Source organism: Rattus norvegicus, chromosome 1 (assembly GCF_021556685.1).
Source record: "Rattus norvegicus strain SHRSP/BbbUtx chromosome 1, alternate assembly SHRSP_T2T, whole genome shotgun sequence".
Lineage (NCBI taxonomy): Eukaryota > Metazoa > Chordata > Mammalia > Rodentia > Muridae > Rattus > Rattus norvegicus.
Window position 1 is genome coordinate 92,400,037 of NC_141534.1, and position 26,157 is coordinate 92,426,193.

At 53.4% G+C, this 26,157-nt stretch overlaps 4 protein-coding genes across 16 annotated transcripts in view; 2 read left to right on the forward strand and 2 right to left on the reverse strand.

The window, feature by feature from the left end:
- Positions 1-1,546: 1,546 nt before the first annotated feature.
- Positions 1,547-3,287, reverse strand: Erich4 (glutamate-rich 4). The gene is made up of 2 exons (NM_001109453.1): positions 3,059-3,287; positions 1,547-2,254 (listed from the first exon to the last, which is right to left on the reverse strand). The coding sequence occupies exons 1-2, from the start codon at positions 3,242-3,244 to the stop codon at positions 1,997-1,999; spliced, it is 444 nt and encodes a 147-aa protein (NP_001102923.1). The 5' UTR covers positions 3,245-3,287; the 3' UTR covers positions 1,547-1,996.
- A 3,585-nt stretch (positions 3,288-6,872) lies between these two features.
- Dmac2 (distal membrane arm assembly component 2) lies at positions 6,873-12,823 on the forward strand. 8 transcript variants are annotated; one of them, XR_015629385.1, is made up of 7 exons: positions 6,873-6,916; positions 8,247-8,443; positions 9,630-9,710; positions 9,796-10,665; positions 10,753-10,880; positions 10,964-11,126; positions 11,565-12,822. XR_015629385.1 is itself a non-coding variant. In XM_087568869.1 (7 exons), the coding sequence occupies exons 1-7, from the start codon at positions 7,075-7,077 to the stop codon at positions 11,740-11,742; spliced, it is 825 nt and encodes a 274-aa protein (XP_087424995.1). In that variant the 5' UTR covers positions 6,873-7,074; the 3' UTR covers positions 11,743-12,822.
- A 794-nt stretch (positions 12,824-13,617) lies between these two features.
- Positions 13,618-16,523, forward strand: B3gnt8 (UDP-GlcNAc:betaGal beta-1,3-N-acetylglucosaminyltransferase 8). Of its 5 annotated transcripts, none has more exon segments than NM_001107492.1 (3): positions 13,618-13,844; positions 14,545-14,768; positions 15,157-16,517. In NM_001107492.1, a coding segment is annotated over 1 exon segment (1,170 nt). In that variant the 5' UTR covers positions 13,618-13,844; positions 14,545-14,768; positions 15,157-15,188; the 3' UTR covers positions 16,359-16,517.
- Positions 16,524-16,969: 446 nt separating this feature from the next.
- The window catches only part of Bckdha (branched chain keto acid dehydrogenase E1 subunit alpha), a 28,506-nt gene continuing 19,318 nt past the window's right edge, over positions 16,970-26,157 (reverse strand). For both annotated transcript variants that reach the window (XM_087630275.1, NM_012782.1), the window contains 6 exons: positions 25,046-25,154; positions 20,375-20,536; positions 18,642-18,848; positions 18,349-18,490; positions 18,015-18,186; positions 16,970-17,456 (listed from right to left, as the gene is read on the reverse strand). In XM_087630275.1, coding sequence (XP_087486401.1) covers positions 17,286-17,456; positions 18,015-18,186; positions 18,349-18,490; positions 18,642-18,848; positions 20,375-20,536; positions 25,046-25,154 — 963 coding nt within the window. In that variant the 3' untranslated portion in view covers positions 16,970-17,285. The remainder of the gene's footprint in view (positions 17,457-18,014; positions 18,187-18,348; positions 18,491-18,641; positions 18,849-20,374; positions 20,537-25,045; positions 25,155-26,157) is intronic.

The following is a 26,157-nucleotide window of genomic DNA, read 5'->3' on the forward strand; positions in this document are numbered from 1 at the left end:
CACCCCAGACTCTGTCACCCCAGCAGTGTGTCCGTCACCCCAGCAGTGTGTCTGTCACCCCAGACTCTGTCACCCCAGCAGTGTGTCCGTCACCCCAGCAGTGTGTCTGTCACCCCAGACTCTGTCACCCCAGCAGTGTGTCCGTCACCCCTGCAGTGTGTCTGTCACTCCAGCAATGTGTCTGTCACCCTAGCAGTGTGTCTGTCACCCCAGCAGTGTGTCCGTCACCCCAGCAGTGTGTCTGTCACCCCAGACTCTGTCACCCCAGCAGTGTGTCCGTCACCCCTGCAGTGTGTCTGTCACTCCAGCAATGTGTCTGTCACCCTAGCAATGTGTCTGTCACCCCAGCAGTGTGTCTGTCACCCCAGCACTCTGTCTGTCACCCCTGCAGTGTGTCTGTCACTCCAGCAATGTGTCTGTCACCCCAGCAGTGTGTCTGTTACCCCAGCAGTGTGTCTATCTTCCCAGCAGTGAGATGGCTGACAGAAACTGTGAGTTCCAGTCCACACTGAGGTACGTAAAGAAATCCTGTCTCACAGAATTCAATTGGAAGGACAGGAAGAAGGGCTGGAGGATGGCTCAGTGGCTAAGGTGCTTGCCGTTGGGGGTACAAGAATCTGAGTTTGAATCCCCAGAACCAGTGACAGCAGCATAGTGAGTATTTGTCATCCCAGCATCTCCATGGAGAGTTGAGAGGCAGAGACAGAAGAATCGGAAAGAGCTCTCAGGCCACGTGAGGTGGTGTAGAGCTATAAACAAGAGAGACCCTATCTCAGGGTAGAAACCAAGAAGTGATGCCTGAGCTCGTCCTCTGATCTCCACAGATGCCATGACACACACAAACCCACACTCACACACATACACAGATGCCGTGCACAAACCCACACTCACTCACGCACATATACAGATGCCATGCACAAACCCACACTGGCACACATATAAGCAGAATGAGAAAAGAGAGAATACCTAGCACAGAGGTGCACACCTTTAATCCCAGAGCTCATGGGGCAGAGACAGAAGAATCTCTGTGAGTTCTAAGCCAGCCTGTTCCATAGGACTAAACAGGGACCTTACCTTGGAAAAGAAGGAGGAAAAGGAGGCAGAGGAGGAGGAAGAGGTGAAAGAGGAGAAGAAGGAGAAGAAGGAAGGAAAGAAAGAGAAGAGAAGAGAAGAGAAGAGAAGAGAAGAGAAGAGAAGAGAAGGAAGGGTCAAGTCTAGGGCACGGCTTCTGGGCAAGAGCATTTGCTATGCAAATCTAAAGGCGCACACTGACCCCCATCCCCCAAGTGAAAAGGCCAGGCTCAACCTTGTGGGCCTGTAATCCAGCATTGGGGGAGGAGGCAGGAGCAGGCAGATCCCAGTCTGGCCACAATGGGATGGCTTCCAGTCCAGAGACCTTGTCTCAAGGGTTTACAGTGGAGAGCCATAGAGGAAGACAGCCCCACACACCTGCACACAAATGTGCACCTATATCACATACCACACATGAAAAATGGTTAAAATAATCAATTTTATGTAACATAGCCACAATAAAAGCATATAAAAATCAATATTTTATTTCATATATTCGAAATACCATTTCAACATATAGTCATTGAGTTGTTTAAATTGTTGCGAGGTTTTACCACAGAAACGTTTGACCTTTGTCGTTTTCCACATCTCAGTCTGAACCCAGCGTGTTTCAGTTGCTTACTGGCCGTGGCGCCTACCACACTACCCAGAATTGGTCTTCAGTCCTGCCCGCTAAGATTCCATCACTTTTGCCAAGCACGTGGTCTCCAGGCCACGCTGCAGACATCTCTACAGACAGACCTTGTGGCTTCTGTGCCCCTCCCAAATCTACAATCAAACCTGCTCACAGCACCCAGGCCAATGCCAGGCTCTCCAACTGCGCGTCTTCGGGTGGAGCAGTCTGCTGAAGGAGCACCATGGATTCTCAAACTTTGCGTGGGTTTGCGTGAATTTGCATCTCATTTGCATATCAAACTATATCACCTCAGATGGTCATCTCAAAGTCAGGGAGGCGCTGGGCTGGATAGGGGTTCCCTGAACATTTTTCCCCCTGCTTTCCCTGCAGCCCTTTGTTCTCTTCTACACAGTTCTTCCCCTCCCCCTCCTCCTCCTGCTCCTCCTCATCGTCATCTTCTTCCTCCTCTTCCAGGATGGTGACCAGCTCTTCCCGCAGGGTCCCCATCTCCAGTCCCAGGTCACACAGTTGTCCCAACAGCTGAACATCCACGCGGCGCAGGTTCCCCTGTGGAAATAAAGGAACACCGTGGAGATACCACAAGCAAGAAAGTCTGCTAGAGCTTGACTGGGGCAGGTTTCACCTCAAGTCCTGTCCTGCCTGTCCAGGGCCCTGACTGACTCCTGGGCCGTCCACACCACCTGCTTCTCCTCCTGCCTCTTGATCTCCATATCTCTGCCTGTCACTGTGCCTTCATCTCTGTGGCTCCTTTTCTTAGTCTCTCTGTCTCCACACCTCCGGCTCTGTTTTCTCTTCCTTGCCTTTGGTCTCTCCTAGTCCCCATTCCATCTGGGGCCCTGTTTGTTCCTGCTCTCGGTCTCTGATCTCTACCTCTGTTCTCAGGGATTGACTCCAATCCCGGCTCTCAGGCTCTGTCCCCACCCCTACCTGTGTCTGTCCCCACCCCTACCTGTGTCTGTCCCCATCCCTACCTGTGTCTGTCCCCATCCCTACCTGTGTCTGTCCCCACCCCTACCTGTGTCTGTCCCCATCCCTACCTGTGTCTGTCCCCACCCCTACCTGTGTCTGTCCCCATCCCTACCTGTGTCTGTCCCCATCCCTACCTGTGACTGTCCCCATCCCTACTTGTGTCTGTCCCCACCCCTACCTGTGTCTGTTCTTATTTATTTTATTTTATTTTATTTTCACGTGTGATCTCAATCTGCAGCCCAGGCTGGACATAAATTTGCAATTTTCCTGCCTCGGGCTTCTGTGTGCCTCATTACAGGCATAATAGGCCCTGGGCCTGGCAATCCTTGGCTACCTTTATCCACTCATATTCTTTTCCCTCTTTACGGCCCCTTTACTCACCAACTCCTCCCAGATCCACAGCAACAGCTCCCTGGCACCCCCAAATTCGGCCCCTGAAGACATAAGGGCCTGACCAGGGTTCCCCTCTGGTGGGGGCATCCGTAGGGCCTGGGGGAGTGGGCCCAATCCACTGGACTCCAGTCCAGCCTGCTTCAGCTGAGCCCACAGCTCCATAGTCTGAACCATGGACCGAAGAGCAGGAAGTAGCAAGGTCCAAGTGACCCAGTCCCCTGGGAAGCTGCGGGATGCAGGGAAGGCAGGGAGGGGCTGACAGAGACATCCCAAAGTCCATTCTCCACTGTGAATCAGCTGGCCACACTTTCTTTTCTTTTCTTTCTTTCTTTCTTTCTTTCTTTCTTTCTTTCTTTCTTTCTTTCTTTTTTTTTTCTGGAGTCCAACCTCCATGATCTCACAGGGTCCAGCTTCACCCTGTTGCCTCTCAGACTGACACTGTCCCACCCTCCCACCCCCTATCCCCACTTAGGGTACATGGTGCTTGGGACTCAATACCTGAAGGGGCGGAGCTGTCTACCTTCCTAGGTTCTATTAGTCTCCCTCAGCCTCTTTAGCTGAATGACTTTGGTCAGCCTCCAACTTGGTCCTTGTCTGTCCCCTGCCAGGGCTTTGCCGCCAGTGTGCCTGAAGAGCCCCTGTATGGAGGCCGCAGGCTACCGTACAGAAGCTGGTTCTGCTTTCCACAGACTTGCCAGCATTGTTACCTTGTACAGTGGTCAGAACTGGGAAGCGGTCAGGTCTTGCTAGGTATACCAGTGGCTCAGGGCCCCGGGCTTAGACCTCAACTGCCCACTGCCCCAAGCCCAGACTCCGATGCTGCAACTCCCACATCTTGACATCAGTGTGATCAGCACAGAAGTCCCACTTTGGACCCCCTGGACGCATTTCCTGTTGATGTGGAAACAACCATAATCTGGGTAGTTTAAAACAATGCAAGGGGGTGCAGAGGGTAACAGTGCTTGCCACCAAGACTAATAGCCTGAGTCCAATCCCCAGGACCCACAGGTGAAAGGAGAGAACATACTCTTGCAAGATGTCCTCTCTCTCTCTCTCTCACACACACACACACACACACACACACACACACACACACACACAATTTCAGTCCCTAGCACTGAAGAGTATTCTGAAGCATAAAGTAAGTGCACTGGGCTTGGCTGTCTCTAGAAACTCTAGGAAAGAATCCACACTCTTTTGAGCTTCTGGAAGTTCCTGCTTTCCTTGTGTCACTCCAATCCTTCACGTGCGGCCTCCCGATGCCTGCTGACTCCGCTGGCCATCCTTCTGATAGGACCCTCCTGCTTCATCACCCAGTCACCATGACAAACAACCCCATCTCAAGATCCTTAAACTGGCCAGCTGGTATTGTCACATGACTTTAATCTCAGCACTGGGGAGGCAGAGGCAGGTGGATCTCTGAGTTCAAGACCAGCCTGGTCTATAGAACCAGTTCCAGGACAGCCAGGGCTACAGAGAAATACCCTGTCTTGAACCCCTCCTGCAAAAAAGGAGCCGTTAACTGGGCCTTGAGGTACACATCTATGATCTCAGCCCTTAGGAGGCTGAAGCAGGAGGATTATAAGTTCCAAGCCTGGCTGAACTACAAAGCAATATACTGCTAAGAAAGGGGGTGGGGCCCCGAGGGGAGGGGAGGAGACGGTAGAGTGTTTTTAAAATAATAGAATGTGGGGGGTTGAAGGAAAATGCCCCCCATGGGCTCAGACAGTAGAGTGGTCAGTAGTGGGTTGGGGAGGTTTAGGGGGACCTTGGTGCAGATGACCTTTGAGAGTTTAAGGCCTTCCCATTTCTGTTTGCTGTCTCCGCCCCTTCCTGCAGCTGAAGATGTACACTCTCAGCTTCTTGTTCCCGAGGCCATCCCCGCTGTTTGCTACAAATTGTGTCCTCTGTGATGGGACTGCAAGCCCAAAATAATCTTCCTTCTGTAAAGCACTTTGGGTCACAGCATTTTATCACAGCAGCAAGATACATACAGTCTTTAAGGATTACAGGACAAGGGTATCTGTGGCTGGAGGCTGTTCAGTCTACCAGCAGCACACCTCGACCTCCCACCGCTCCCTGCTTCTCCATTTCCCTGAGTGGCACCTTTCGGTTTCTCAGGGTTTTGTCTCTAGCAGTCCTCACCGTGGCTGCCCACCCCTTATTCGTCACTTGCCTGTATTACGCAGTAACCTCTTTGCTGGTCTCAAGGCCACCCCTGCCCTCTCAGAGCCATCCTTCAGATCTTTGCAGCACGTAAATCAGATTTTGAAACTCCTCTCTCCCTCCGTGACTGGAATGAAACATCGCTGGGCCTGCACAGGCAGCCAGCCCCACTGCCCAACTCTGGTTAAGTCTCCTCCTGTCTGCAAGCTGGCTACTACCTCAGGCCTTTTGTATTGGCTGTTACCTCTGCCTGAACACCTTTACTCCAAGCCCTAGGGTAGGTGTCCCTCTCTTATCACTCATGGCAGTTAAATGCACCTGCTCTACAGACCTTCGATGCTACCCGATGACCCACCACATCCTAATATATTGCCTGTTTTTACCTACTTTTTATCAAACACTAGCTTTAATCTTTTTATTCATTTCTTACCTATTGCCTTTCTGCCTAGAATGGTGACTACCTAAGAAAAGGACTGTCTCTGTGACAGCTCAGTAAACACTGAATGAATGAATGAATGAATGAATGAATGAATGAATGAATGAATCCACCAAGACTTGACATGGAGGGCTCGGTATGTGGCTCAGTTGACAAAGCACTTACCTAGCATGCAGGAGGTTTAGCCCCAGCACCTCAGCACACATGTGCCTACACTCATACACATAACACACACACACACACACACACACACACATACACACATTAATAATAAATGTTTTTTAATTGAAAAAGTTCAAGGCAAGTATCCCATACACAAGAGACCCCATGTAAAATTAATAACTCTTAATAAGTCTAGATGTGAACTCCAAACTAAAAACAGTCTCTTATACTCAAATCTAAACTGGCCATTACATCATCGATAAGGGGAGAAGCCTCAGTGGCAGTTAAGAGCATCAATTACACCTTCAGAAGACCTGGGTTCAATTCTCAGCACACACACATGAGGGCTGGCAACTCCAATTCCAGGGATCCCATGTCCTCTTCTGGTCTCCAAGGTATTGAACACACGTGGTGAAGATTTGCATGCACACAAAACACACATATAAAATGAAGTTTAAAAACCTAATAATAGGGCCAGCGAAATAGCTCCGTGGGTAAAGGTGCTTGCTGTGCAAGCCTGGGGACCTGAGTTCGCTTCCTGGGCCCAGGTTCTGCTCATCTCTACACCTGCGCCGCGGCATGCATACGTGTACACACACAATAATCATAAACAAAAAGTAATAATCAACTGTACTGAATCTGTTTTAAAGAGATACCGGGTGAAAACTGAAAAACCAATGAATTCAAGATAATTGCCACCGCACTTGGGAAAAGTAGATCCCTAACAGGAAAGACCACCCCCTTCCTCTTAGAGTGTGAAGATTCCGTTTTTTTAAGGAAAAGGCGCTCTGAATCCAATTGGACTAAAGTGTGTGTGTGTGTGTGTGTGTGTGTGTGTGTGTGTGTGTGTGTGTGTGTGTGTGTGTGTGTGTGTGTGTGTGTGTGTGTGTGTGTGTGTGTGTGTGTGTGTGTGTGTGTGTGTGTGTGTGCGCGCGCGCGCGCGCGCCTTTAAAAGGCGGGCTAAAATGAAACAGGGGAGGCGTGGCCACAAGCCAAGTCCTTAGTTTTTGAACCACGTGTTACATGGGGAAGTCCGGCCTCTTCTGTTTACGTTACCTGGCAAGATGGCGGCGCCCAGAGCGGTAGGTGACCCGGAGCCTCGGAACTATAGTTCATTTTGCAGCTCGGCCCTTGAGACCTCTGTCAGCCTCCTGAAAAGCAAAAGCCTGCGGGAACAGAGCGTCTCCTGCGGGACATCTCCCCGGGAAACGCCGCCTGGGACTGGCGAGGGCCACAGAGGATGAGGGTAGACTGACCAAACAGGAATAGGACAGCTCTTCTGGAGAAGGGACTGGACTAGGGTTTGGAGGACGCAGAGTTAAACAGGCTTTTGCGCGAATTTCCTGGCTAATTTAAGGATCTTGTAATCCCAATATTTGGGAGGTGGAGGCCGGGGGATCCGAAGTCGAATCAATGAACAGGGTGTGCAGGCAGGAGCCAAGAAGTTATTTGGGCGGCCCGAGGAAGAACCTGAGGGAAATTCATGAGAATTAAACTGGAGAATGTATTTAGTAGTAGAGGTGTTTTTTTGTTTGTTTGTTTGTTTGTTTGTTTGTTTGGGGGTTTTTTTGTTTGTTTGTTTTTGGTACTCATTGCATCCCCAGCATTACCTGTAAAGATAAAGGTTTCGTGGATGGGATGACGAAGAAATTAGTCATTTGACAGAACCCTAGGGAGAACTGGGTACAATTTGGGCTGGGGAGATGGTTCATTATTAAAGCACATACCCTCGAGGCATGAAGAGCAGAGTTGGTAAAAGACAGGCATGTCAGCCCACTGTAGTCCCAGCACTCTGGAGGTAACGACAGTTGGCCCTCAATCGAACTGACTGGCTAGACTACCTGAGTTGGGGTACAACACAAGTGAGAGACCCTACCTCCATACAGAAAGGGCAACTGAGGAAGACAGCTGGCCTCCATACATGGGCACATGCCTGCCAGGACACCCATACATGTGGGCACACGTGTGAATGCACACTATGCATGTATCCCCTCCCCCCAGAGTGAACTGGTGAGAAATTAAGGTATAATGGGAATTCGGTAGAAAAAGTAAGGATCTGGTGGAAAGTTAAAAGAACCTGAGAAAACCAAGACTGGCTGCATTAGGAAAGAATTCTTTTCCATTAAGGAAAGAATTTGGGTTTGGTTAAGTGGAAGAATTTGGAGAAATGTTTTGAATCCCAGAGGTTAAGGATTGGGGGAGTGGGCATGTTGGGCATTGACTATGGTGCCTTATGAATATTCAACAGAGACTAGCCCTCAGCTGCGCGCCCAAATTAGGGCGGGGATGTAACCAGAAGGATTTTACAAGACTCAGGAAGCACAGGCCGAGATTAAAAGTCATGATGTAAGAGTTAGGGGTAGAAGCCAGCTCTAGGCTAAAGCTCAATCCTTTCCCTCTCCCCTCCTCCAGTTTCTGCACCTGGGTGCCCGAGAATGGCATGGGAGAGCCAGGGGCACCCACAGCATGAGTGGGTTGGCGACCCCAGACAGCAATCGGGAGAAGAAAAGAACACTGCTGCAGTTCCTCTCAGACCACTTCCATGACGTCCAGACTCTGAGAGAGTACTTGCTCCAGAAACAGATCTCAAAAGTCAGCATGGAGAATCGGTGAGAACCTATGGCTGACAAGACCCCGGGGAGACACTGCTGGCCAGACCTCCCAGCCAGAGCCCCAGCTCCTGTTCCAGTCAGTCCCAGGCCAGGCTCTGGCTTCCACTGCCGGCATTACAAGTTCACATCTTCATCTCTGGCCCATTCCTTCTCTAAGACTCACTATATAGGCACTTCCACCACAGCTGTGCTTGGGGGTCAAGCTGACTTCTAGACATACAGCTCAAATTTCTCCATTTAGAAGAAATCTTACCCTTAAGCTGCCACCATCCAAAGAGTAGATACCACCGGCCACCCAGTTGTTAAGGGTGAATTTTAAGGCCCTTTCTTTGGCCTCTCTCTGCCTTAACATCTAGTCCATCAGTGCTAGAGGATTCCCAGGGTCAGTTCCTGGGTTCCCACCACTTCACTGCGTGGCCTGCTCTGATATCTTTCATTTTAAGGTTATTGTCTTAGTGTTCTATTGCCATGAGAAGACACCATGGCCAAGGCAGCTTTTAAATCATTTAAATGGTGGCTTGCCTACAGTTTCAGAAGGTTAGTCTATGACTATCCTGGTGAGAGCATGGTCACAAGCTAGCATGGTCCTTTGAAATCTCAAAGCCCGACCCCAGTGACACACTTCCTCCAACAAGGCCACACCTGCCTCTTAATCCTTTCCAAACAGTTCTACCAACAGGGAACCAAGCATTCAAAGATGAGCCCGTGGGTGCTGCCCTGATTCCTGCCAGTGCAGTCAGTTATGATGTCAGCTGGGAATCAAAGTGGGAATACTGCAAGGGCCCCCTTTACTGCCGAGCAGAGCCAGCTCCAGCCTCACTGTTGTTTTGTTTTTGAGAGAGGCTGTCACATTGCTTGGGCCTGCTGGCCCCAAGCTCCTGATCCTCCACACCTGGCCAAGAAGTGACTTTTAACATCTACTGTAAATGAGCCTCCACAGTCAGGCTGCCCAGTTTATCCACATCTCAGAACTGGTGCTCTGGGATTGGCTTCTGTTCAACAGAGGCACAGACAGTTGTCAGCTTTGGTCTCCACTGTGATCCCGGCACATGGCACTTGATGGTGTGCAGATCTGCAGCCAGGCTGGTCTGTATTTGCTTGGTGCCCTGTGGTCTGCCCCTCAACACAATGGCGCACCGTGAGGGGTCCCAGGCTTCACCTCTGCTCTCATTTTTCTCTGCAGATCCTACAGGAAGATCCAGGAGAGATACGGCCCATACATCACAGGTGCTCAGTTCATCCTGAAGCAGGGAGGCGCAGTGAAGTACGGCAGCAGTGGTGATGGGGTGTGGGAGCGGGGCAGGGGGCCTCTGCTGTCTGATGGCTGACCTCAGTTTATCATTTGAAAGGAGCTGGCTGGCACTCAGCCTAGCCAGACTGGCAAGCTCTGGATTCAGTGAGCGGTCCTGTTTCAAAACACAGTGGGAAAGCACCTGATGGAGACGCCCTGCTGGCCACTGGCTCACATGCGTGCACTTGGATATGCACAAAGACTGCAAACGCACACACACAAATACATTTAAATTAACAGCAGCCCTTTAACCCCAGTGCCTGGGGACAGAGGCAGCTGGCTCCCTGTGAGTGCTAGGCCAGCCATGGCTACATCTTAAAACCCCCTCTTTAAAAAATAATTAAGGGGTTGGGGATTTAGCTCAGTGGTAGAGCACTTGCCTAGCAAGCGCAAGGCCCTGGGTTCGGTCCCCGGCTCCGAAAAAAAAAGAAAAGAAAAAAAAATTAAAAAAACTATGTACAGCCAGACGTGGTGTCACACACCTTTAAAACCAGCACTCAGGAGGCAGAGGCAGTCGGATCTCTGTTTGAGCCCAGCCTGGTCTACAGAGTGAGTTCCAGGACAGCTAGGGCTAAAGGCAGAAGGAAGGTTTCTCAGCTGGGTGGTGGGTGTGCCTGTGACCCCAGGGCTGGAAAACAGCTGCAGGTGCATCAGTGTCTCCTGGCTGGACATGGGGCATGCGCCTGTGAGCCTAGCTGCTTTGGAGGCTGAAGCAAAATTATAAATTCTGAGCTACATAACAAGATCCGAGACCCTGTCTCAGAAGAGAAAGTCTTTATGAATCTTCTCCTTCCTTCCTTGTTTTCCTGAATCCCCAAGGCCAGCCTCAGCCTCCCAAACACTGGGCTTTCAGGCATGTGGTTGTGCCCACCTCAGCCCCACCTCTAATGCTGAGCAATATCGGGCTTGTGGTGTCCTGTGTGAAGGGGTAAGTAGAGTGCCATCTTGCCACCATTGCCAGATGGCCACCCCATGGGAAGCTGGGCAGTGACCCTCAGCTGACTCCGCATTCTAGGTTTCAGGGCAGGGATTGGATCCGGCCAAATGACCGTGGCCATTCTATTGCCGAGCTCCAGAAGGTGCCTGTGGAGGCTGTGGATGCCAGTGGCTGTGCCATCAACTACCAGGGCCTCAGTAACCTCTGTGAGTGGCCAGAATGGGTGGGCTTCCCTTTGGCCTTGGGCTCCAGAAAGGCCCCTGGTGCCACCTGCCTTCTTACTCACCAGTGCCCCTGAAGGAGCTGCAGTTCCTGTCCCTTCAGCGCTGCCCCAACTTGGATGACTGGTGCCTCAGCCGCCTCTACCTACTGGCTGGTTCACTGCAGGAGCTCTCTCTGGCTGGGTGCCCCAGAATCTCAGAACGAGGCCTTGCCTGTCTCCACCACCTCCAGTAAGATCTCTGCTCAGGCTGGCACAGGGCACAGTCGGGAGGGGGTCTTTGGTGCTACTAGCCACCTGCCTGTACCCTGATCTCACCCTCGAGGTACGTGAGCACAACTGAGCACTGTGTCTGGAGAAGGGTTCAGCGACTCCTGGCTTTGCTTCCTTTGTATATGGATGAAACTATGCTAGTTACACTGCTGTGGGAGAGTAGAACCATATTTATTGTTAGCTGTGAATTCCTCATACTTAGGTAGCCATAGTTTTCCTGGAGAGCCAGGGCTGTGGGTCAGCAGTAGAATCCACTAATCTGTGGGTTCCTTCCTTAGCAAGTGCATACGCAGACAGACAGACACACAGAATAAAAAGAGACGCTACCAGTTGTAATTAGGGTCGGAGCACACACATGCATGGATGCCACTCACGTCTGTCTTTCTTGCCCCTTCAGGAACCTCCGCAGGCTGGACATCTCAGACCTCCCTGCCGTGTCCCACCCAGGTCTTACTCAGATCCTAGTGGAAGAGATGTTGCCCCATTGTGAGGTCCTTGGAGTTGATTGGGCCAAGAGTCTGAAGCTGGGGCCAGACGATCAACCTCCCGACACATCTAGTCCTCTCTCTTCCTAGCCTGTGGCCTGGCTCTTGAAGAGTCTTTTGGGCTTTGTGGGGTGTCTGAAGTCTCTCATACTCTGGCTTCTGGTGTAGTTCATTCAGCACGGAGGAGCACGGGCAGATAAGAAGACTGAATCAAGATGGACTCATAGCTGCATGCAGCTCCATATTTTCCCATTATCCCTGTTTGTCAAGATTTCGCCCACTCTCCCCATACATGTTGACAAGCTAACATGAGACAGTGGTAGTTCTTCCCGCTGCCTACACTGGCTAAAGACCAGCAGCACCCAAGCCCCATGACATTACCCACTGATTTACTGACTTGCACCTTCAAATGTGGGTGTCCAAGTGTGTCTGCCTACCCACCCCGAAATGGAGATGAGAAAATATTCTCTTCATCTGGCACAACAGATTTGGTCAGTAGAGGGCGCTGGAGAGAATCCAAAGTGAAGAGGACTGCAGGGACGGAAAGTGTACAGCGTGTAGCAGGGCAGTTCCCCAGCACCCAGACTGCTGGGTGGCCAGCAGCTTCCCCTGGCACCCCTGTTACCAGTGGCTCTGTCATGACTCCAATACACCACTGAAATGTGTGGTTCTTTAAACTTCCGCTATCACATTACCCCCTGGCTTTCCCTCCCAGCTGGATCCAGATGGCCCCAGATGCAAAGTTCTGGGGATAAAGAGTCAAGATGGGTCTGGGAGGTCTGGGTCTTCATGCATGGGCACAGCAGTAAGTTCCTTGCTGAAAAAATAAACACAGGATGCCATAAATCCTGTCATGCAGGGCATCCCAGACGACCTGTGGTGGATGCCAAGCTGCCAACTGCAGCATGTGCCGGCCAACAGCTGTGGCTGAAGAGATGGCTTTGGGTGCTGGCATTTTGAGGAGGGGTGCATGTGTCAGAGCTCCCGTGATAACCCCAGAAGCTCATTCATGGAATGGAGTCGGACTCATAATCAGGCCTTGTCCCTTGTCCCCACCCATTTCAAGGCTATTTTGCCAATACCAAGGAACCACCAGAACCATCCTAGTGATAGCCTTGACTGGGCCCCGGCTTTGAAAGGAATGCCCATTATTAAAGATTTATTTGTTCATTTGTATGTGTGTTGGATGGAAGTGTACCACATTGGGTTCAGTGCCCACATGATCCAGAAGGAGGCATTGGATCCCTGGAATTAAAGTTACAGGTGGTTATGAGCTGTGGGTTCTGGGAATCAAACCTAGGTCCTCTGCAAGAGCAAAACTTGCTCTTAAATATTGATGAGCTCTCTTGTCTACATAGAAAGTTCCAGGACAGCTAATGCTACATAGTATGAAATTCCATCTCAAATACATATCTATGCATGCATACATGAATGTATACACACATCCTCTATTGCTAACAAATCCACAAAACCTAGGACAGAGCTTGGAGAGGAGCCTGCTAGGCTCCAGCTGATAAGAACAAGAGAGGGGTAGCACAGCTCAGTGACCGCATGCACAGCGCTACCGGTACTAATCAGTACTTTCTCTCTGGTTAGTTGGCTAACTGACTGGAACATGGACCAGCCAATACCCTGCAGTTGGTAAAGCCAAGAAACGAGAAATGCCCAGGTCAGACATGGGACCAGATAATGAAAGTGCCCCAAACTATGCTCTCCCCAAAGCAATCTTCAACCCCCAACCCTTCATTACTCTGTCCTGTGTTCTTGTACATCACAGCTTTCTACTGGGCCCTCCTGGTTCCAGTAGCTGTGTGGCGGCTTCTGGTTGGGTCTAGGCTGCACACCAGTCCTGCTTCCTGGGAGACTGTAAGGCCCCAAGAGACTGGTATCAGTCACAGAGCCTTCAGCGCCCTGAGGGAGATGAGCCAGTAGTGCTCTGAGGCCTTGACAGCCTCTCCCAAGGCCCTAGGCTAGGCTGGGCTTGGCCGGGCCTGGCCCTTGGCTATCTTCCTCACTCTAGCCCGTACTTATTCCATTAACGTTCACCATTTCCTCCCCACTCTCTTCCTCCATCTGTTCCCACGGGCTCCATTATTCAAACTTGGAGGGAGGAAATCGGGGCTGGAAAGATAACAGACTCTGGCCTCTGGTACACTGAGTTCCTTTTATATCTGGACAGTCCTCCAAACCAGGTAGGCTGCAAAGGGTCAACCGGGGCTTCGGGGTGGGGAGCGGGCTTCCTCCCAACCCAGGTCCCGGGAGATATGGGAAGGCCCTACCTGCTGGCCTCCGCAGACTGCTGGCAAAGACTCAATAGCAGAGGCCCTAGGGCCGGGATGTAAACACAGTCAGACACCCTCCTGCCCCAGGGGCGGGGCATAAAGCCCAGAGCATCATAGGGCGGGGCCCCTCCCAGCTGGAGGGAGGTGGAAGGGACTGCTGGTGGCTCCTGCACAAGTTGGAGGAGGTGCAGGCCCTAACTAGGGGGTTCTCTCAGTGCACCTCACTCCATCGCCTTCTATTGCTCTCGTGTGGCCCCCCCTTGCCTCCTCGCTCTCCCTGGACTTTTCCTCTCTGGGTCCTCCTCCGAGCACTCCCTGGTTAGTCAAGTTCTGTTCCGACCTCTTCCACCTGTGCGTCTTTCTCTTGCCTTCCCCTTTCTCTGTTCTAGTTGCCTGCCAAGGTCTCCCACATTTTTCTCCCCCTCGACATCCCTCCACCCCCTCGCGGCCCCTGCAAACACCACACACTCCTACCCCACCCCGCTCACAGCACAGTCACGACGCTTTCGGGCGGTGGCCTCGAACTAGCCCCTTGGCCTCTCTTCTCTTTGCTCGTTGGGACCGCCCTTGCAGGTCCGCGGCTTTGACCACCCCTAAACCTTTCCCGCAGTCTCACCAGAAAACCAGCCCTAACTCGCCAGGACGCGTCTCCCTGTCTGCCTCCCCTTCCCGGCCCCGCCCCGGCTCCTCCCGGCCCCAGGGGCCCTCTCGCCCGCCCCTCCAGACTCGCAGCGCGGGCTGGGCCGGCAGCCGAGGACGCACAGCTGCGAAGAGGGAGTCCGGGCAGAGCTTGACCCGAGGACCCCCCAGAGCTGGCGGAAGCTGGACTCAGAGGTACCTGGGGCCCCAGGCCCTGGGGTGGGGTTACTGGAGGAGGTAGGTAGGTTTCCAAGAAGGTAAAAAGGAGTTTCCCCGGGGAGTTGGGACTCCTGAAGAGCGAGGAGTGAGGGAAAGGGAGTAGGAACAGCGTTGGAGCGATACTGCAAACAGATACAACACCTTAACTACAGGAAAAGGGGAAGAAGGGGGCGGGGGAGGCAGTGTTCATCTAGGATAATGTTAACAGTTGGGTACAGTGGGTCAGTCTGCCTAGGGTCAGGGTTTCAGAAGTCATTACTGGAACTGGGTAAGACCTAGGCTGCTTGACTGGACTTTGCTGGGCCCTCTTTGGAGATCCACTCTGCACCCTAAAGACTTCTGTGGCTCCTTGTGACTCTTGCAGCCCCACCAGTGGCCCTTTCCCTGGGCCGGGTCATGCGTTGCCGCAAGTGCCAGCTCTGCCTGTCAGCACTGCTCACACTCCTGGGCCTCAAAGTATACATCGAGTGGACATCTGAGTCCTGGCTTAAAAAGGCTGAACCCCGGGGCGCTCTGCCCAGTCCAACGCCACCAAGTGCTGAGCCCACCTTGCCCACCAACCTCTCAGCACGCCTGGGTCAGACTGGCCCACTGTCCTCTGCTTATTGGAACCAGCAGCAGCGGCAACTGGGCGTCCTGCCGAGTTCGGACTGTCAGACTTGGGGGAGTGTTGCTGCCTCAGAGATCTTGGACTTCATCCTGTACCCCCAAGACCTTCGGCGCTTCTTGCTGTCAGCAGCCTGTAGGAGCTTCCCGCTATGGCTGCCTGCAGGAGAAGGCAGCCCGGTGGCCAGCTGCTCTGATAAGGATGTACCCTACTTGCTACTGGCTGTCAAATCAGAACCAGGACACTTTGCAGCAAGGCAGGCTGTGAGGGAGACCTGGGGCAGCCCAGTTGCTGGGACCCGGTTACTCTTCCTGCTGGGGTCCCCACTAGGAATGGGGGGGCCTGACCTAACATCACTGGTGACGTGGGAGAGCCGGCGCTATGGTGACCTACTGCTCTGGGACTTCCTGGATGTTCCCTACAACCGGACACTGAAAGACCTGCTGCTGCTGACCTGGCTGAGCCACCACTGCCCCAAGGTCAGTTTCGTCCTGCAGGTTCAGGACAATGCCTTTGTCCACATCCCAGCCCTGCTGGAGCACCTGCAGGCTCTGCCACCTACCTGGGCCCGCAGCCTCTACCTGGGTGAGGTCTTCACCCAGGCCAAACCACTTCGCAAGCCCGGAGGACCCTTCTATGTGCCGAAGACCTTCTTTGAAGGTGACTACCCAGCCTATGCAAGTGGGGGTGGCTACGTCATCTCGGGGCGCCTGGCTCCCTGGCTGCTGCAGGCAGCAGCCCGAGTAGCGCCCTTCCCCTTTGATGATGTCTACACTGGTTTCTGCTTCCGTGCCCTGGGCTTAGCGCCCCGTGCCCATCCAGGCTTCCTCACAGCCTGGCCAGCAGAGCGTACCAGGGACCCCTGCGCTGTACGAGGCCTGCTGCTGGTGCATCCAGTCAGCCCCCAGGACACCATTTGGCTCTGGAGACATCTGTGGGTTCCAGAGCTCCGGTGCTGATCCCCAGAGACAAGCTGGGGTGGTGGTGGGGGTGCGGGTGAGGGTGCTGACCTGGCCTGAGTCCCTCCCAAACCCTTCCCAGCCAAGAATGGGCAGGCCAGACAAGGTGGCAGACTATGTTCATCTACTTTCTGAATTTGAAAAAGTGTGTCCTTCCTACTCTGAGGTCAGGAGCTATTTTTTCTTCTGTGGGACTCTTGCAGGGAAGGCAGATGCTGCTGCCCCTCTACCCTCACACACGACACTTCCCAGCCTAGCCTAGCATGTTCCAGGGGTATCCTAGACACTTCACTGGACATCATGCATCTGCCAGCCCATGGAGCGCTCTCTCTGGAGGGGCCACGTGCCTCTCCACTGCCCTCAACCTTGGAACATTTATAGAAGGCTGGTGTGGTGGATACTCGGTAATCCCAGAACCAGAGGCTAAACAGGGTCATGGATTCCCAGTAAGTTACTGTGTAGATACACAAACAGACAACAGCCCTCCAAACCAAATCAGCCATGCTGGGCTCTCTCGTCCCACACACACACACACACACACACACACACACACACACACACACACACCCCAGCCCCCAAACTTGACGAAACAGAGACCAGAGGAAGCAGAGTCAAAGGCAGAGCTGTGGTTTACTTACTCTGCCAATCAGCTATTTCTCTGAGCAAATCCAGGGCCACCCTGCCCAAAGGGTCTGCCCTGGCCCTGGTTCCTCCCCACCCCTAAAAGGCACTGTAACAGGTGAAGGGAGTGATGGAGCTGCAGCAATGGCTGCAAATGTGGTGCCCCAGTGAAGTAGCCTGGGGGAGCCGCAGTGCGTGCCACACTGGCTGCTCAGCACGTCAGCAGCACTGGTTAGCAGCGGGGGGCAGCGTCCTGCCGCCCCCCAGCTCCACTCAGAGCAGGACCACCTTGTGGTGGTTAGGGCCTCACTTGTCAAAGTGGTCCAGGGGGTAGTGCTCCCCGTAGGTCTGCAGGTGCCGAGCCAGGGACTCCTGCTGCCTGCGCAGCTGGGCAGGCATCTCCTGGTACACATCGGAGAAGAGGAGGCTTGGGTTGGGCTTTAGCTTCCGCTCAGCCTGTTCAAAGGCCTCCATCACCTGGGAGACACAAGAGAGTAAGAAGTGGCTGTCCCCTTCACCCTGCCCTCTCCCAAACACGACCCATGGTTCAGCCTCCCCCTTTGAGGCCTCAGCCTGATGTGAGCGAAGATTCCAGATCCCCAGCTCTGGCCTGCAGGGACCTGGCACTGCCCTGAGCAGCTCTACAATGGAGGGAACAAGAGTGCAGGGGCAGGATGCAGAGAAGGGAAAGGACTCCTCAGGGCGATGGAGCCAGGGTTGAGCTAGTAACCATGGTGTAGCCTGAGGCCAGAGCAGGCCATCATAACCCCACAGAGGATGACATTGGTTTCAGCCACAGCCCAGGTGGGGCACTGCACATGCCTGAAGTGAGTATCTCAGGAACTTAGAGACGACTTGCTCTGGGTTCCACTGTGAAGTCACTGAGGCCATATGGTGCAGGTGGCTTGGCTCCAGGGGCCACACAAGGTTGTGGATAAGGCTTGCCCCGGTCAGTGTGAACACCCAGGTCCTGCACTGTTCTCCTGGAGTGCTCCTGTGCAGTGGAGCACTCCCTGGGCTCCAGTGGGCCCTCACCTTCTTTCGTGACTGCTTCCGCCAGGCCTTCTCCTGTTCCTCATCCCACCAACCCTGGTTCAGCAGGTACTGCCTCAGTCTCGAGATCGGGTGGTCCTGCTTGTCCCAGTAATTGACCTCATCCACCGAACGGTACGCAGAGCTGTCGTCACTGGTGCTGTGGTGCCCGATCCTGCTCAGGGGAGGCAGTGTGGATCAGCTGGGGTGTGTCAGAAAAGGACACAGGAGTGATGTGGCACAAGGAAGGGAGTGCAAATGGGGCAGCAAGCATGTCTGAGGGCGCTGACAGAGCTGACAGAGCTGTGAGCTCCAGGGATGGGAGGGAGGCAGGCACCTGTAGGTCATGGCCTCAATGAGGAAGGGCTGGTTCTCAGCCACAGCCCGCCGTCGGGCCTCCTTAGTGGCATTGTACACCGCAAACACATCGTTGCCGTCCACACGGATTGACATGATGCCATACCCAGGGCCCCGAGCCGCTGCGGGACAGAGAGAATGCCAGTCAGGCCTCAGGGAGAAGGAGGGAAAGAGCAGAGTGAAGGGTGTGCTTTTCTGTGCCTCCCGTGACCTCGAGGTCAGACACCATCAAGGAGAGAACAGGAAGGAGGGCAGCAAGAGAAGGGCCCTTACCTATGCCATCCCCACGGTACTGCTCAGAGGTTGGTGTGGAGATGGCATAGCCATTGTTCCGGCAGAAGAAGATGATAGGACACTCCAAGGTGGCAGCAAAATTGAAACCGGCGTGGGCATCCCCTTCACTGGCTGCCCCCTCGCCAAAGTAACAGATCACGATCTGATTGGCATTGGCCCGCTTGGCAGCATAGGCTGCCCCTACCGCTGCATGGGAACACAGATGAGGAAGTGTGAGTAGGAATAAGCCCGCCCTCCTCTCCCTTCCTTCCTCTCTCTGACCCGCACACAGGCATAGGCACACGTGCATGCACTTGTGCACACACACATGTGTGTGCACACACATGCATGTACGCCCTCAGGCTTAGAAAGTTGTCTCTAGGTTCCCAGGGTGCATGGCCCCTGACTCCAGTCAGGCTTACATTTATACCATCTTCAAAGGACAGCCAGAACTGGACCTTCCACACCAGGGCCAGGCCACCAGCACCTCATATCCTAGTTACTGAGTAGCCCACTGACCCTTAATCTGTCATCCAAGGGATAGCCAGGGAACTCTTTTTTTTTTTTTTTTTTTTGTTCTTTTTTTTCCGGAGCTGGGGACCGAACCCAGGGCCTTGCGCTTCCTAGGCAAGCGCTCTACCACTGAGCTAAATCCCCAACTCCTACCAGGGAACTCTTACAGTGTGAGTCTGGCAGACTCTTCCTAACTCTGGGCTCTCAGGCCACTGTGGACCAAAGTCCCTGCAGTAGGAAAGGCCACTAGGCCTCGCCTGCCCAGCACCCCTCCCCCCCGACTGGTCCACACTACTTCCTTTAGTCACCTGTGATGCCTCTGCCTCTGCCTCTGCCCCCAGGACATGGCTCTGTGCTGCCTTTCCTATCGCCTGTACAAAGCACTCCAGGTACTGTCTCTTCCCCATTGCTCTCACCCAAGCCAATGTCAGTATCAACAGGGCTGACATGTGTCTCTCTTTTTTGGAAAGCCTAGGGTGACTGTAGGCATATAGTGGCCACTGCATACATCTGCCGAATAAGGGACTCTGGTGTACCACAACAAACAGAGCTCTGCTTCCCACCATTCTCCCAGGAAGTCTGCACACACACAAGCCACACACCGGGATTGGCTCAACAGCCAGGCTATACTGAGACACATGCCTTCCATCAGATTCTGGGCCCAGGAGGACACAAGAGAGCCACTCCTGGTCTGTGTGCTGTGTGGGCACAGGCCCAGCATCCTGGCAGTCTCTGTGGTATGCAGGAGCCTCAGAGCAGCCCAGCTCTGGGGAGTGTACTTGGCTCTGAAGACCAAGGCTAGCCAGGGCAGGGTAGAATGTGGTCTCTGCAGTCACAGGTACCCATGAGTGACTTCCTGCCCTCCTCCCTGGTAGGTCACTTCCTGCTTCAGCTTCAACTTCCCGTTCTTGGTAACAGGGATAATGATACATGCCAGGCTCACCCACAACCACCACCAGTGTTCTTAGACAGTTTTGAGTGTGGCAAGGACACAATGCCTGACCATGCTGGCTTGGGCAGGAGCAGTCTGGGAAGGTCAGTATGGTCATGATGACCCAAGGCTGGTTGATGGGGTGGGATACCACGGAGCCGTCTCTGAGAGGCCCTGTGTATAGGCCAGGCTCTAACGGCACTACTCAACTAGCAGGCTGGAAGCCCAGGCCCACAGAGAGCTATGCCACAGGTATGGCATGCATGAGGTTCAGAGTACATGTCCTCACCCTGAGGGATCTGCGTAGCCAGTGGAGAGGAAATGGTGACGAAGTGACGCTCCTTGCAGCCGTAGTGAACGGGCATCTGGCGTCCCTTGCCTGGGTCACTCACGTTGCCGTAGCACTGGGCCATGAACAGCTCCAGCGGGTAGTCCCGGTACATGAGCACACCTGGCAGGAGGAGGTGACTGTGAGTCCGAGAAGCAGTGCAGTGGGGAGGAGCGCCAGGCCAACCCTGTGCACAACCTAGAACCAGTCCCTTCCTCCCCGAGCTTCCACCTCGAAGGCAGTAGCCAGGTCAGGGTGGTAGGGCAGGCCTTTGAGCCCAGCACTCTGGAGGCTAAGGCAGCAGGATTGCAAGCTGAAGCCAGGGCTATGTAACAAGATGATGCCTTGGATTAAAAGAAAGCTAAGAGTCAGACGGTAGAAGGTAGGCAGACTCAGGGGGTTACAAGGACAGGCAGGTCCACAGATAGACCGATCTCAGGAGAGACTTGTTTGGCCCAGATAACCCTTGGTAACTCAGCAAGGGTGAATGGTTTATATGTTAGCCATCATCCCACACTAGTCTTTAAGAGGTGTAACTGAACTTTGAACTTTGCGTATGACAGGGCTGCCCTGCACAGAAAATGGCAGGTGAGGTCTTCTTTGTAAAAATCTTGTTTTCAGCCTTCAAGGTCCATGGTCAGTGAGAGAAGATCCATCAAACTGTCACTCGATATGTGGCTTTTCAGATTTCATCCACGACCATGAGATGCTTAGGTCATGCCCATGTCCCCACCCTCACCCTGATCCCCACCTCCAACTCTTTTGAGAACATCCTCCATTTTCCTTCAGCCTTCATGTTGTTTTCTTTTTCTCTTTTTTCTTCATAACTCACGGGCCAGGCACGGTGGCTCAAGCCTTTAATCCCAGCACTTGAATCAGAGACAGGCAGATCTCAGAGAGTTTAAGGCTAGCCTGGTCGCAACGCGCAGTGAGCCGCTGTCTAAGTCCATATGTGCCTGCCCCTGTGCTCATAGATACAGGGAGCCATCCAGTGGCCCATGGGCCACAACGCTGAGGGGACGTGGCTCTCCTTCCTTTGAGGGTGTCAGCATCCCCCTTTCCCTTCCTTTTCATAGTGCTAGACATGGAACCCAGAACCTCAGACAGGCATGCCAGCAAATATTCTACCACTGATAGAGCCCCAGCCCAAGGCTTTTGTCCCAATGAGAAATTGTGAGTTTTGTGTCTTGAACTAATCCACCTCCATCTACTCATAGAAATAAAACCTTTTCTTCAAATAAAAGTCCTGAGGGAGGCCTCTAGAACATGCCAGAGAGCTGTGCCAGAGGGGAGGAGGCCCCAGGGAGTGTAGGAGGGTGACTCTAGCTGAATCTCCTAGTAGTAGGAGATATGGACCCTGAAGTGGATTCACAGTGGAGTGGTAAGGTCACAAACCCACTCACAAAACCTGACCCAAAATGTGTCATGCCCACAAGATATGCAGGGACAAAGATGGAGAGGAGGTGGGGGGGAGGCGGGGGGGGGGGCAGGGGGGGCATGGCCAAGAAATGCCTGGCCCAAATTGAGATGCATCCCTTAGGCAAGAACTAATCCCTGATACTAGCAAAGGTGCTCTGCTGTGTTTGCAGACAGAAGCATAGCATGGTTGTCCTCCGAGAGGCTCTACCCTGACTGAGACAGATGAAGACACCCAGAGCCAAACACTGGATGGAGCTCAGAGAGTCCTGTGGAAGAGTCAGAGGAAAGACTGAGGGATCCAAAGGGGACAGGGACTCCATAGGAAAACCAACAGAGACAACTAACCTGCACACATGTTGCATATATGCAGCTTGGTCTTCATGCAGCCCCCAACAACTAGCATCAGGGCTGACATGAGTCTGCTGCCTGTCTGTGGATCCTGTTCACTAACTGGGCTGCCTTGTCTGGCCTCAGTGAGAGAGGATGTGCCTAGTCCTGCAGTGACCTGATGTGCCAAGGTGGGGTGATACTCTGGGGCGATGATCTCCCTCTTCTCAGAGATGAAGGGGAGGGGAGGATGATATTGGGATATAGTTAGTTAGTTAATTAATTGGAGAAAAGGCTCTGCCGGATGATGTCAGATCGACATCGAAAGGTGACTTAAGCCAGAGCACTGGAGGGTCTGTGATTGCTTCAGGACACGCTGGGGCTCTCTCAGCATCACTGAAAGGGGACACAGTGCACAGCCCTGGGCAAGCGCTGTGGGTCATGATGTCCTATAGTCCAGCAGAGCCTGAACTCACCCAGAAGCATCTTCATGGCCCCCGTGGTCTCCCAGAGCATGAGCTCACTCTGAAGCAGCTGTCTGTCTGTTCCCAAGCCTCTACTGCAGAGTTGTTCTTCATATGAGAAGTTAATGAGACTTGGGAGGCAGGCAGGTGAATTCAATGACAGCTTGGTCTACAAAGCTAGTTCCAGACCAGCCCTGGCTACATAGTGAGACCTTGTCTCAAAACAGTAACAACAAAAAACAAGGCAATAGGGTCACATGATAAGCAGCTTGTTTGTCTCTTAAGACAGGTCCCACTTGGTGCCCTGGCTGTCCTGGAGCTCACTATGTAGATCAGGCTGACTTCAAAGAGATCTGCTGCCTCTACCTCTCAGCTGCTGGGATTAAAGGTATGCACCACCATACCCAGTGGGCCTGGACCTTCTACATACGTAGGCCAGGCTGGCCTTGAAATTGTGGCAATTCTCCTGCCTCTGCTTCCATACATGCCACCACGCCTTGGCCTTCATAGTCATCTGCCAGATGACTTTGGATGGGCACAATAAATTCAAAAAGGCCTTGCTACACTGCATAGGCAACGATGGAGCAGGGGCTCTGGCAGAGGACGGGGAGCTCCTGCTTTGAGACTTCCCAGAAACTCACAAGGCCCAGGCGCTGGGGCTTGTACACGACAGTCACCAGGAAGGGACAGGAAGAAGGTGCTCACACACACAGTCCCAGGCTGGGGTGGGATCTGTGGTAAGTGCTTGCCTCATATGTGGTCCTAGGTTCCATCTCCACCACCGCCAAACATAAACAAATCCGACAGCCTTGGCTGCGCACGGCACCCAGGCAGATCTAACCTGCACCAGGAAGCGGCAGGTCCCATGGGAATCGCTTTGCTTCAGCACCTGCTGCTGCTTCACAGTCCTGAACAAACACCACACCCTGTCACCACCCCAGTTGGAAATGGCCAATATGGTCATGGGAGGGCAGCCAGAGTGACAGAGAGGGCAGTGACTGGGGCAGACTTTAGTGTATTTAGAGTATTCACTAGCCCTGCTCCTTGGGAGGCAGATAGATGGCCTGGATCCCAGAACCTCATTCTCCCTGATGATTGCTTGGCTTTCACAACTAACAAGGACAACTGCCTCACTGGCTGCGACAAGGACCTCCACAAGCCACCCAAACCAGCTCCAAAGTGCCCACACTCTGCAGCAGGGGACTGGACAAGGAGCTCTGACGCAGTCAGAGACCAGGCAGACCGGTCGCCTGCCGCTATGAAGACCTCTCATCTCCTCACGGCACAGTGCCTTGTTCTTTGGGTTTGCTGTTTTTAAGGACAGATTCTTGCTATGTAGCCCAGGCTGGCCTCAAACTTGCAGTCTTCCTGCCTCAGCTCCCTGAGAACTGGGTTTACAAGCACATGCTATTGTGCCAGGCTTTTCCACCTCCCAACGTGAAGTAGGGTGGCCTCAGTCCTCTTCCTGTACTGTCGCCTCCATACAGACAAGAGCTTATGGGTCCCCAGTGCTTTGGAAACCTGGCTTTCCTTGCTGATGCCTCAACTGTCGCAGACTTATGTCCCGGCCCAGTACAAGAGGAGTCAGGAGCCGGTCTGGCTGTGGACTGGATGCCTAGCTCATCCAAGGAGGTCTCTGTAGTCACCTTGGCCAGCCCCACTTCTGAAAAGTGGTCCCTGGCTCCAATGACGAGGGCCTCTAACTCCAAGCCTTGTGCTAGCTTTATGCCAACTGCCTGTGACTTTTCAGCAGCCAGCTGGTGCTACCACCTCCTTATAGAGGACAGCATGACCAAGTAACTTGCCTAAGATGTGGCAGGCCAACAAGGCTCAGGATCTGCCTGGCTGGTACTGCCAGGGGCACCTTCCTCTCCAGACCCCAAAAAACACATCTCCCGGCTCAGCAGGCCTCTCCCCCAGCCCTCACTGATAGTCAGGAGCTATGCTGCCAGGTCACGTCCCTAGCTCTCCAAGATTCTTGCCTTATTTTCTGCTCCCTGCTTTCCTCCGTACCCCTCTCCCTTGCCAAGAAGCTCAGGAGCTTCCCGCAGCTTCTGCTTCCTGGGGAACATGCACCTCAGAAGAGTGCAGAATGCCCTGCCCTGGGTAAACAGGTGTCCACGGAGCATGCCATGCCCTCAGCCAGGCCTGATTCCCAAGGGTCCTTCCAGCAGCTCAATTCAGTTCAGGTTCAATTCAGGTGCCTCCTTATTGCCACCTTGGAGATGGGAAGGTGGTGGTAGTTCAGAGAGGGCTGTGAGCCAACCTTCTTTGCAAGAGGTACCATCCCACACTTTGTAGAGAGATCTGCCTTGTCATAGCCTCAACGCTTTCAATGCTGCTTCTTGGGCTCCCAAGGCCTTCACAGTACCATGCTGTGGAGCTCAATGGAGACCCCAGAGCAAACTACCAACAGACATACCTGCCTCCCGGTACTGGCCAAACACCAGGTCCGTTCGCTCCAGGGCAGCGGCACTCCCCACATGTGTCCCCTCCTCGCCATAGTTGGTCATGTAGAAGGAGATCCGGCCCTAGGGGGTAGAGGGCCAGAAGCCCAGGCTTGGTTAAGGCTGTCCTTCACAGAGAACCCTGCCTTACTTTTTTGTTTGTTTTACTCTTAGAGACAGGGTCTCTCTATAGCCCTAGATACCCTGAACTCACAAAGTACACCCAGCTGGCCTCCAACTCACAGAGATCTGCCTGCCTCTGCTTCCTGGGTGCTAGAGTTAGAGGGGCATGCTGTCGCACCCAGCTACCCAGCCCTTGCCAGTCTTGTAATGATCAGTCACCACTGTGGCCATCACTGTGCTGGGCTGGGTTCGAGGAGCTCCTGCTGGACAGTGAGAGACGAGTGTCAAGACCTTAAAGTAAGCCCAGGCAGTCAGGTGTGGAGATAACCTGCTGCACTGGGCAAAGGCAGGGTGGGTGGGTGGAAGGCCTAGACAGAAGAACAAGGAAAGACACGAGGCCAGAGGGCCACGAGGTCAATCAAGTGAGGTGAGGGGAGAGAGGTGCATCGCACTGTGCTCCAGATCTCTCTGCAGAGGTTCTGCAGCCATGCCTGGGTCTTGGAATCACCTCAGGTGGCTCTGCGGGGAAGGGATGGCAAACAGGAAAGACTATAGTGCCAAGAGAGAGGGTGCCCTGGTCTGGGAGCCAGGGACACAGAAAGAAGGACAGATGAATGAGTCCTCAAAAGCTGAATTACTAGCTCAGAGAGTGACCATCCGTGCCCACTTGGCCTCTCTATCCCTGGGCCGGGAAAATCATTGGGCTTCCCAGTCCCCCTTGCCAGCCAGAGGTGATTGGTCAGGGACAGTTTTAGTCGCAGGCTTTAATAGAATTTGCTATTCTGCATAAGGGAGATGCTTGCTGGCACCACCCCCATGTCCTTCCTGCCTCACTCAAGAGCCAGGATGCCTGGACCTGTAGAAGCCATCCTGTGAGCATGAGGCAACAGGCACAGAGCAAGGGCCAATCTGCCATAGAGGACGAGGCAGAGGGACAGGGTGGGTGCCCAACAGTGCTGTAGCT